The 12,557-nt window shown below is 38.2% G+C and overlaps 1 protein-coding gene across 1 annotated transcript; it reads left to right on the forward strand.

The window, feature by feature from the left end:
* Positions 1-4,560: 4,560 nt before the first annotated feature.
* Positions 4,561-12,557, forward strand: LOC139723757 (uncharacterized). Its single transcript, XM_071634968.1, has 5 exons — positions 4,561-4,800; positions 5,619-5,946; positions 9,746-10,215; positions 11,500-11,933; positions 12,110-12,557. Exons 2-5 carry the CDS (start codon positions 5,619-5,621, stop codon positions 12,555-12,557), a joined length of 1,680 nt encoding a protein of 559 aa, XP_071491069.1. The 5' UTR covers positions 4,561-4,800.

Genomic DNA, 12,557 nt, shown 5'->3' on the forward strand with positions numbered 1-12,557 from the left:
CAAAATACCACAATGCCTCCTCACCACTAAGCCTTGCTCACACTTTCTTTTGACAAATGTTTCACGTTTCTTCCTCTTTACCTGGAAAAAGTGTATCGTCGATTCCTTTGATATTCGTTATTTGATAATTGTTATTTCCAAACGCTAAAGATTGCCGTGATTATTATACTATGAATGTAATATTGTGTGGTTTGTTTGTTTTTTTTTATTCTGTGGTCAGAGACTCGTGTTTTCGTTTCCACATATGATTTCCTTAACAAACAAAAAAATGCAGAAGAAATTAAATTGGAACTGAAACTGAACTGAAGAATGTCACACACAAACACAAATGGGGCAAAGTTTGTTTTAAGTTTTAAGTTTGTGTGAAGACTTACCTGTGTTCTTGCAGTTACATGGACGATATTCATAATGCTAGAATGTATAAGAGAGAGAGAGGAGAATAGGTGGAAGCGTAAAGTGAAAGAATGAAGCACGGCAAAATTAAGATTACTGGTATTGCTATCATAAGCAACCAAACAAACCACATGTGAAAGGATAAAGCGATAAATTCATTAAATCATAAAAGGATGGACAATGAATGATGATAAAACTTAACGAAAGAATTGAATTTTGAATACTGGAAAAGTTACCGCGATCGATTCTTTGAAATATTACATCGAAATAAGATATAACGATGATGCTGTCAATGCATCGGAAGGTTTGGTCTGGGTGAGAAATCATAAAAGGAATTTCACTGATTATCATCTTGAAGAGTTTGGTCTTTCAAGGATGTGAGTTATGCAGATGATAAGCAGCTATACGATGAAGCAGCGATCTATGACACATGACCATATAAATCAACGAGTAACTACACTGTATAGCCGTTAACACAGCCTTTCTGCGAACATAGTGTATAGAATAAAATCAAAATGTCGAACGGAAGCTATACGTGCAAATTATCTCCGCTGAAATGTATATAGAACGAGTGCCTGTAGTTGTGTGTACGAAATCTGTCAGGTATACATAGTCACAAGTCAGGAATTAATCACGAAACCTTGCGTCTTTTAATAAAATAATGGCCTCTGTTCTGGGAGTTAAAGAATATCATGAAGTCAGGAGAGAAAAAGGAACTTTATCCATTCATGCCCAATATAATCGTCTAACTGAATAACATTGTATATCCTTCTAACTTTTAGAGCTATAACGCGTTACATGTTCGTTGGGCATAATTATCATGCAGCTACCGAAGAAAAACGGAAATTTGCCCATTTTTACGTCCCCGTCAATGTCAATGTCCAGTTTGCATTTCGCTGTCTTCGCTTTTGTCTTCGTCTGTCTTTTCTCTGTTTCTCTCTCTGTGTCCTTATCGCTAGACACTATGTTTTGTATCTTCTTTTATTACGTTATCGCATATCATTCATATTCATTTATGTTAAAGGCACACTAGCCACAAATACGACAAATAAGATATTTACTTCTACAGGTGTGCCCCTGACATGCTCAAAATTGATCGCATTGTTAGTTGTATTTAAAGCCACTATTTATCATTAATTTTGCAGATGAAAAAAAAAAAAAAAAACATCCTCGGCCTTATTGCCATCAAAATAGTTCTACAACTGCGAGGTAGGAATAGAAACAACTTAAAAATATCAGGTGTTGTTAAATATGACAAATATGAACAGTAGTTTTAGCAAAATCGTTTCTAAAGCGTCTACAGTCGTGACAGTTATGGTCTGTCGAGAAAACCAGTGATATCTCCATATGTTTGCAGCCTTTCAAAATTTTTATATGGTATGATGTTTCGTGAAACAAATGATGTATACATATGCAGCAAATGGGACAATTCTAAAATTATTTTAATCACTGTTCCCAATGGTAAACAGTATGCGATAGGGTTAAGTATATCAATGTTTGCTGGAAAACAATGTCATTAAACTAAACTGAACCGAAACGTCCCACCTGTATAGCATTGTGTCTCCTTTTATCATCCAGCTGTGTTTATGGAACGCATTCAATTCAAATCAAATTCAATTCAAATTCTATTCAAATTCAAACGAAACCAAATTTAATTCCCGTGTCATGTTTTTGTTTTCTATGCAATTCAAAGTAAAATAAAAGGAAATACAACAAATAACATACATCCATTCTATAATGTTTAAAAGCATTATATCAATATCGCACAATCCTTGTATTTCTTTTCTGATCATTCATTTAATGCTTTAACTATAAAAATGCGGATTCATTTTCTTCGTATTACCTACTGAAGTTAAAGGGATAGTACAGTATTGGTGGAGATGAGAATTGGGCTTTTAACTTTTTGCAAGATACCAAGAAAACACTTATTATATAGTACAGAGCATACCATTTTAAGAGGAATTCAAAGTTTATTTGATGAAAATCGGGTTTGGAATGGCTGAAACATCCAAAAACAAAGTAAAACAAAGCAATCGTGACAAAGTGTGGGACCCACACTTTAGTGGAATTGCTCTTTTTTTGATATCTCAGCCATTTCAAAACCAATTTTCATCAAATAAACGTTGAATTCCTCATAGAATTACATGCTCTTTCATATTTCATAAGAGGTTTCTGATTATCTCACCATAACTGAGAAAAGAAGCTCTGAAGTACAGTGTCTATTCAAGCGCTTAATCTTTACCAAACCGTGCTGGCTGTGCGATGAATGGGACGAAAACAGGAAGTAAACCACCAGAGTTAATAACAACAATGAAGGGATTATTAGATTAAACTGAAATTAAGAATGCCTCATTAACACATTCTGTCCATGATTGATGCCAACTTTCAAAGCAGTAGCACTATCCTTTCAAAAGTTATTAGAGTTGAAAGTGAAGAGTATGGACAAGGTTTTTCAGAAATGAAAAAGGGATTCTAAAGACACACCTAATCACACTATTCTACCAAAAATGTTGGAGATAAACTGCTAAAAAAACACACTTTCCTGCCCGTTTTATGATACCAAATTTTAGCATAATGTAAAAGAAGACCCGCTCTTTCAGAAAATATGAAAAAGTCATGTTCGGCTAGGTTGACCCATTTCACTTTTTTTCAGTCCTCACGCAAAATCAGTGTGTGCGACTTTATGTTCAAATGTTAGAAACCTGAAATTAGGTCTCAACCAAAACTGTACGATCCCTTTAATGTGGTTTAAAGGGGATGGCTAGAACCTGATCAGTGGGAATGCTGGGTGATGATTGTTCCCATTCTTGTGGGATTCATTTAAGAGTACTTTATTATCTATTGTTGTGTGAAAATCATTTGTTTCAGAATGGTCTCATAGTCAAGTAATGTGCAGTTTAATGGTTCCAGGCTAGCATGCCTGTACATAAGTGACGGGGCATTAATCTGCCCATTACTTGATTAGACCGTTCTGAAGCAAATAATTTTCACACAACAATAGATATATACTGTACTCTTAAAGGACAAGTTCACCTTCACAAACATAAGGATTGAGAGAATGCAGCAATATTAGTAGAACACGTCAGTGAAAGTTTGAGGAAAATTGGACAATCGATGCAAAAGTTATGAATTTTTTTAATTTTTGTGTTGGAACTGCAGGACGAGGAGACTACTACAGCTTGTGATGTGATATGCGTACAACAGTATAAAGAAAATGTAAGAAAATTTAACATATTTTCAATTTTTTCACATAACAAAAGAGCATTTGACTTGCCTCTTTCTAAAGGCAGGGGGAATAATATTACCCATAACATAATATGTCGGTAACGAGTCAAGGGAATGTGTCCTTTTTTTCAAAAGATGAAATTTTGTGAAATTCTCTTTATATTTTCTTTATATTGTTGTACGCATGTGATATCGTACACTGCAGTAGTCTTCTCATCCAGCGGTTACTGCACAAAAACTTCAAAAAATCATAACTTTTGAACGGATTGTCCGATTTTCCTCAAACTTGCAATGACGTGTTATACTAATATTGCTACATTTTCTCAATCCTTATGTTTATGAAGGTGAACTTGTCCTTTAAATGAATCCCACAAGAATTGGAACAATCATCCCCAGCATTCCCACTGATTCCCACTGATCAGTTACTAGCCATCCCCTTTAAGTTCAAGTGGATGTATTTCATTTCTAACAAACAAATAATTAGGAATACAATGAAATGCTCGTATATACAGATAATGTTACGAAATCAGTAAAACAATGCGATGAACATAATAACATGTAATATGGACACAGGTAAATTATCAACAGAGATACAAATCAATGTTATATCATTATGGTAAAGGTTGCATGTATGTATTTAGTAATCAGTTATTTTGTTTATAAAGTACATTTTCTTTTTTACGTTGAGAAGAATGAAGTCATGATATATCAAGAGTCATTATGTCTAAGGGTACGCATGAGGCTGGGGAAAACCCCGTTAACTGAGTTACATCCCCTATGATAATTTCCTTATTTCAATTTCAATATCGATGCCTAATGTTGCGGTCGGAACATAATAGCAGTTTATTGACGGATGTGTGTCCATATATACTGGTCCCATTGTTATCACAATGTTATATTGCCTTACAAAGGATTAATCCAAAATACTCTTGTAATCTCAAAGCGAGCCCCGTGTGCAGACCTTCAACTTTGATTTTTAAAAGCGTGCGCGGATTAGGGCAATCTCAATAATCAGTGGTGGGACCACGAAGGCAAGACCATTTTTCATGTCAGTTGAGTTTTTACTCAGTGTTCGAAGTTCTTCGCCAGCCACGCTCTCCGTATAGAAGCCTTTTGACTTCAGGTGATAGGCCTATACGTCACAGTCACACACTTGGAATTGTTTTACAACAGTGAAACGAGGTATGCTGTCAAACACATCACGGTCATTCTATGTGAATTTAACTTGCCGCATATTATCAGAGCGTAATGAAGTTTACAGAGTTATTTCATTCGAAAGTACAGTAGTAAACATGTTCGATTTATATTGTATTTAGGGGAGGCTATTGTAGATATCCGCTCTGCGTATACATGCAGTTTTCATAGTGATAGGAAACTTCACGCCAATTTAAAAGAAAGATGATTCCAACTTGAAATATACATATTATGGTCAAAGCTCTTTGATAATGATTCATAACCATTACTGGGACGGACACAATTAAAAGGGCATCATAAATATTTCGGATTTGTTTCTGTGGGTTTCACCTACTATATCATTCTGAAATTACGTACCATTCGAGGATATGGCAGCTTATAATTTCATAGAGCCTATGTACGGCTCCTTAAACATTAAGTTTTAGCCATAGTACTGTCTTTTCATTCAGATTCCACGCTTTGTCTAAATGGATCGATGCTAGAATGTAGATTTGCAAATATATTTTTCAGCTTTTATTTTATTTTTGTTTTGTTTTCTTACGGGAGGCATGATGTTTAAACGTCGACAGTTTGTCCTCATCTTGAACTCGTAATTGCAATTTGAGAAAAAAAAATGACGTGCGATTTTGTTTTTCTGGTACACCTGGCCCAGATATGCTGCATGGGCTTTATATCTGCTGATCAGAATTAGGGCAAAAGCGCTCATCAAATGTCCTATCTTACTAACGTTGGCATTGAAAAAAAAAAAAAAAACTAATCATTTTCAACCATAACTTCATTTACTGTTCGTTTTTGTCACTATATAGATGGGTAAAACGTCGTCAAAAGTCGAGGCTCTGGACACTGTGTACGAGAGGGACGTTGCCAAAGCAATTGACAAATATCAAGTTCTTCGCGACTTGGACCTTTTCGTGCTGGACAACTCGATCCGGGAGAGCACTGTGGGGCAACTACGGGGCCACACCCTGGAGAACAAGTGGGAGATCTATGAAGAGGCGAAAAAGTGCGGCTTTAAACACACCGTCGTGGCCTCCTTCTCCCACATGACCCGCGTGGACGATGTTTTCATCAAGCAGCTGAAGGAGAAAGGGGAGGATCCCGAAGGTCTGTGGGCATTCTCCGAGATAACTGAAGGTATTCATTTTTCAACAACCAGGCATTGTGACCTATTTCTTTCTTTCATGTAATACAATGTATATCTATATAGTTGCTTTGCATGTTAGTGAATAATATTGAAATAAGAACAGGACATAATTATAGAAGTTATGTACATTTCCCAGTTTTGTTCGCTGTCTTTTTTTTAAATAAAAGAAATAGAATCAAAAGGGGCGCGCCATTCCTTAATTTTTTTTTTTTTTATATAAAAGTGTGCATGAAGAAATCGCATGGGATCCATATTTTTGCTTGTCTGCTGATGATACCCGGAAGTGGCACGTGAATTATTAACTGCTTTGCGCTACCACCACCCCCCGAACAGAATTTTCTGGATCCATCCCGTATTTATATACATAGCAACCTCTATATCATACGAAAATGAAGGTTTGCATATTCATTGAGTACGGCCTATTCATAATTGATGCTAACTTTCGTTTTTATAGCATCATCCTTTGGAAAAAAAAAATCAGTAGAAATTGGAGAATGTTTGAAGGGTATCATACGATAACGAAAGTTTGCACACTCAGTGAGTGCGATCTATTCAGGACTGATACTAACTTTCACTGTAATAGCATCATTCTTTCAAAGATCAATAGAATCATATTTGAGAGTGTTTAAAGGGTTTCTCTCGCTCCCAATCCGTAAATTCTAGGATAGTGCCGGGAAAGCTTCGTCAGACCCAAAAATAGAGTTTTGGCGAAAAACTGTACACTGGACAACTTCCCTTTGTTATAATGATTCCAAATTTAGAGATATATTGAAGAGGAATAATTGTTATTTCCGTATAAAAAAAAAAAGCTTGTATATAGGCCTATAGAGCTGAGTTGGTTGACCCGTTTCACTCAATGTTGAATTCTAAAGGAAAATCAGGTCGTTGGACTTTTTATTAGTTTTATGATGCATGGTCACATACTATATCAGAGGCGGATCCAGGAATTAGGCAAAGAGGGGGTGCCTTTACAAAATTAAAGGGGGCACACGCACCCCTCGATCCTCCATTTTTTGTTTTTATTTCTTTTGTTTTAACCAAAAATAAAGGGAGTGTGCGCCCATTGCGCTCCCCTGGATCCGCCACTGTATACATTATATTCCTTGCATGTTTTGTAATTATATGTATTGTTGTTTCATTTCCATGTCATTTGTGACTATCATGGAAAAATAATTAAATAAAATAAAAGATCAAGCAGTTATTTCTTAGTCAATTTCGGGATGCGTTTAGTAAAAATTGCATACCATATTTGCTGTTCAGCATCAGCAATTTCTCACCCGTTATCAGAAATAAGAGCAAAATTTCTTTAGTTAAGAAGCATCGCGCTGATCGCGCTGATTTTTTTTTTTTTTTTTTTTTGGGGGGGGGGGGGGGGGGGGGGTTGTGTCCGCACGTGCAAAAAACTCGAGTTTTGTAACCCGAACAAAACTCGAGTCTGTAATTGGTGTAGGTGTAAATTCCCCTATAATGTTTATGAGTGCGATGGTTCCGAATATTAGGCCTACAGGGCGTTCAAATCGAACGGTTCTATTCAACGACGCGACCCATCTTTTGAAGCCAAAATATTTTAACGCACCTCGCGTTGCAACGAAACTGAACGAAAATCGGGGTCGTCCCACGGCCTATCACAGGCCTGGTACTGTATGTTGAGGGTTGATGAAGTAACAAAAGGCATTCTACATTGGGAAATCGGGTGATTTTCAGCATGTACACGTATGGTCGGAAATCACTGATCTCTATAATGGAAGAACAAAGTAATGCAGCGGCTTGGCGGAGCTCTGCGCTCTCAGAGTGCTTCTATCTCTAGGCCAATATCTCGTATTTATACTGCATCACGTGATGTTATGCATCGCGACTATACTACTTACCGCTGGTTTTTGTCCAGGCTCTACCTCGTTTTTTATTTCTTTTCTATGATTTTGCTACGTTAAACATACTGTACTCATTCACTCTCTCTCTCCCTCTCCCCTATCCCCTATCCCCTCTCTCTCTCTCTCTCTCTCTCCCTCTCGTTCTCTTGATACATGTCGATGAAATGATTATTTTTTTAACGAAATGACAACATTATAACTAATGAACATTTCGTCCACGAAACGAAAAGATAATTTAGAGGACGAAACGGTCATTTTGTCGACGAAATTACCAATTTCGTAACGAAATATTCCATGCGACACTTAGCGCTCCATAGTTTTTGTCCATGGTTTCATTTTGTACGACCTTCGTGAATTCGGGCCATTACGTGTTGTTTTTCTCACTTAGTAATTATACATGTACTGCAATGTCTGAACCGGTTTGAACCAGCACAATGAAACACACGCGCAGATCATAATTAGTCCCGTTCCATCACGTTCGTTACCAGGAAGAGTAAACAAGTTGTCCGTTCCAAGATATTTCTCAATACTTCCCAGTCTCTTCTGAAGGCACGAAATGTATAATTTTCTAATATTGTCTGAACTATACCACTGTCATTATACATTGACTCATATTGTTATTATTGCCAGAATGACAACGGCTCATCCACTTGCAGCATGTGGCTCATCCGACCCCCAAACATGCATTCGAGAAGAATTCGCTGTATCCCTGTATATTTGTGGGTTTTTTCTCTATGTCTCGGTTGCACCCATGCTCCTCATTTCAATCTGTAGCTCGATTTTAACTGGGTTCGACAAGCTTGCTTTTAAGTATGTTCCTTCAAATTTCTTTAGCATTCATTCTCAGATTCCAACTTTCATAGATTGACCACTATAATGTTTGCAATATTCTTTGTATGTGTCCTCGCTGGATATCATTTATTTCGTTTTGTAATTATGCTTAACCCTAGCTGGATATTATGTATTATTTAATATTCTTATATTTCATGTATTTCAATTGTCAAAGAGAAATATGAAAATAAAAGTGAAATTGAAATTGAAGATGCAACCTGATGGTCGAATCGTTGAATCGATGCCCAGTATTTGCTGAAATCACCTACAAACCATGCTTAAACTCCGTTCAAAGATCATCAAAGAAAGACTTATGAATTTCCACAGGTTTTTGTTTGTTTGCTATAGTTTGTTTTCAATGTATAGACAAAAAACAAAAACAAAAACAAAAAATGAAAATATAGTCGGCCTGAATTTTAACTTGAAGAATGTGGTGTCCAGCCTCCAAATAATAGTTGGTTCAGACGAAGATCCTTAACTTCAAGTTAAGCTAACTTCGAAGATAAGCTCGGAGTAAAGTACTGTGTAATCGCACTTGAAGTTAATGAAGTTAACTCGATGTTATCAAGAAACACGAGATTTCTCAAGGGTAACGCTGTATATCACGAGCAGGGGGATCCCCATATCAATTCCCCAATTTGTACTTAAAGGACCGTGAGTTCACCCTCATCATTATACGTAAGGATTGAGAAAATGCAGTAATATCAGTTGAACACATCAGAGGAAGTTTGAGGAAAATCAGACGATCCGTCCAAAAGTTCTGAATTTTTGAAGTTTTAGTGCTGCCATCACTGGATGAAAAGACGGCTGCGGCCTCTGATGTCTGTGCAGAACGATGTAGTCCCCATAAAGAAAATGTAACGGGAAAAAAATCAACATAATATTTAACCTGTACGCATGATGACAAGAGAACTTAGCTTGCTTCTTTCAGAAGGCAGGGGGAATGATATTAATTGTCATCAACAAACGCCAGAAACAAGTCGATGTAACCTACAAAGATATCAAGAATCAGGAGCTATACTTGTCAAGTTAGTGGTGAATCATGCTTTTGTTTTGCTGTGTCGTGTTTTTTTTTTTCATTGAACAGGCACAAAAGACAAGATACCGGACACTACAAGCGTTCCCATAGGTATCCGAAAACTCCAGCAAGCCGGTCTGTACAGCGTGATATTTGAGGTGGACCTGGGCGACTCTGTATATGACTTCAACAAGTTCTCCATACGCGACATGTGCGCATTGCTCAGCAAATGGAACAACTGGTGCTATGAGAACCTCAGTTCTAAGGCCAAGGTGATGTTTAACTTCAGAGATATACCCGACGCCATGGCTAAACACTCTTTCCGACTCTTTGAGGTGGTATCCTTCCTTGCCAAACTGCCGCCAAATCGACGTCCTTTCGGCATTTTGTTTGAGGAGCCCAGAGGCAAATCCCTGCCCGAGGAGTGCGGTATGTGGGCGCGGTACATCCGCAAAATCATGGACGACAACAAGTGGAAGGGACATCTACTGGTTCATGTCCATGAAAAGTTTGGCTACTGCGATGCAACTGCGCTACAGGTGAGTCGAATATTCAAGCAAACAAAACGCTGGAGATGGAAGTAAAATAAATACACTTGTATGTTAGACTTGATGGATGGGAGTGCAAATCTTCTTTAAAATGGGCTACAATCAGGCTCCATAGACCCGTCATCCAAATCAAATAGTCTACTGAGAGATTCGTAAGTATTCGTTAACGATAACGATTTTGCATGCAGGTAATGGTTCCTTAAATCGTTTTTATTCAATCCACCTTAATGTATTATATGTTTCTGAATTATAGCGCAATGTCCTACATAGAAGTATCCTTGTATCCTTGTATGCCATGTTGTGAAAGGGAAAAAAAAAATAAATCAGCCAGCATAAGCGGAAGCAATTCAAGTCTTACCATATTATCAAAGGTAAATCACTCTAAACACAATACATAAAATTTATTTTTCAAAATTTCAGTTCTTACGACTGTATTATAAAAATTCCAAAACAATTTTTTGGCTTCTTTCTGGAGCGCATCTTTGAATATTGTCCTGAGCTATCGACATATTGGCAATAAGGTGGACTCAATAGGCGTTTTCACATCAGCCCGATATAAATCCAAGCTCGAGACATTTTTCGCGATTGCGAGTTAGCGCGCTATTTCATTTCTTATTCGCATCAGCCCGAATTTTTGTCGAGCTAATTCGACAGCCGAGTATGTGCAAACAGCATTAGTAATGTGTGTGCCCTCTCAAAAATTCCTCATGATTTGTGTGCAGTTTGCCTCGATCGATCGGGTCACACACGCTAGGCATAATGGGATGCATCGCGCTAATTTCTCGAGTCGTTTTCACATTATCAAATAGCGCGCTATACTATCCCGCTATTTCAGAAATTTCCCGAGTTGGACTCGAGAAATTTTCTCGATCAGAGCGATACAATTAGCGCGCTAATTTGTGTTCACATTATCAAATAGCGCGCTATTTCGCTATCGGGAAAATTTCCCAAGTCAGAAAATAGCGCGCTATTTCGAAACATCGGGCTGATGTGAAAACGCCTATTTAGTATCTCCTCTAGTCGAATAAATCTGCATTCTAGACTTAATTCAAGGCAATAAATCACTATGAATTCATATCATTTCGGTCACTGTTAAGATGCTTTCCATCCAAATCGTTGACTCTGAAGGTTGCGAAGATTGAATTGAGATGAAAAAGTGGTAATTAGTGTATAAATGTGCATTCCTAATCATGATACCAGACAGTTTGCTATATTCAAGTCGAGCAAAGAGAGACAATTCCGATTAATTTCAGTCAAATCAAATCCACATTAAAGGCTCTGATGGATGGTGCAAACGGCATCTGGGCCAGCGTTTGCGCGGAAGGCGCTTCTATGGGTAATGCTTCATCCTGCGTCACTTTGATGAATCTTATTCGCCTCGGCAACAAGAAGGTCCTCAAGAACTACAACTGCCCCTACCTTCGTCAGGCCGCCATCAACGTCACCAAAATCACAACAGGGACAGACCCACACATCAAGCAGCCGATTTTCGGCGCGCGCGCAGTCGATTTCGTCTACGACCTTCAGCCTGAAGAGTTCGACTTGGCCAAGTTCTTTGGTGAGAAGGCACCTGTGAGAATCACCACCCTGTCCAGCAAGGAGATGATCCTTCAGAGATTAGTTGACCTCTTTGGAGAGAATCCACAGTTCACCTTGGAATTGGCCTACAAGATGAAAGAGCTGATTCTTGAAGATCTGCGGACTGGCAGGTGAGAAAACCCACTGCAAAGTTCATCATAGTTATGCAGAGAATTGATTTGCTAAATAGGCCCATACACTATATCTGTTGTCAGGAACTTTGCCATTTAATTCAATCTGACTTACTGATTGCTGTTGGTAAAACTGACAAGTCTCTTTCTTCAACTTTTTGATATCTATATGGTAGGAAGGAAGAGTACATGAGTATGGTGGGTCTGGCTTTGCTGTTCGATCGAGCTGGAGGAAAGATGGACGAGAGAATGAGAGATGCCATAGATCAGTTTCAAGTAAACAGCCCACATGCCAAGAACCTGCTGGCTAAAGTCCGCGAGATTTGGGATGAGTGGGATCTGACAGAAGAAGGAAAAGGAGACGAGATGCTGCAGTTCGACTCTTTCTACAACGGCTTCATGGCGCCCTACTTCTCCTGCTATCGCTGTTCCGACACCAAGAAGGCCCTTTCCGCCATCGATATGGACAACGACGGCATGGTAGACTGGAACGAATTTGAGACGTACTTGAAATGGGCGCTCCATGAATACCCAAACATCGGTGACGTGGAAGAGTTGTTTGATATCACCTTCCGGAAAGGAATCATCCCGGCCATGCAAGATGAATTCTTGAAGACAACTTAG

The sequence above is a fragment of the Diadema antillarum genome, unplaced genomic scaffold (assembly GCF_040938485.1).
Source record: "Diadema antillarum isolate AM-2024a unplaced genomic scaffold, OU_Dant_1.0 scf00000199, whole genome shotgun sequence".
NCBI lineage: Eukaryota > Metazoa > Echinodermata > Echinoidea > Diadematoida > Diadematidae > Diadema > Diadema antillarum.

Excerpts from the sequence above, each read along its gene's own strand:
- LOC139723757 (XM_071634968.1), top strand. The coding sequence starts at position 5,619 with ATGGGTAAAACGTCGTCAAAAGTCGAGGCTCTGGACACTGTGTACGAG. Across the intron at positions 10,216-11,499 it reads GCGATGCAACTGCGCTACAG|GCTCTGATGGATGGTGCAAA; the intron begins GTGAGTCGAATA and ends TCCACATTAAAG. Across the intron at positions 11,934-12,109 it reads GAAGATCTGCGGACTGGCAG|GAAGGAAGAGTACATGAGTA; the intron begins GTGAGAAAACCC and ends TCTATATGGTAG.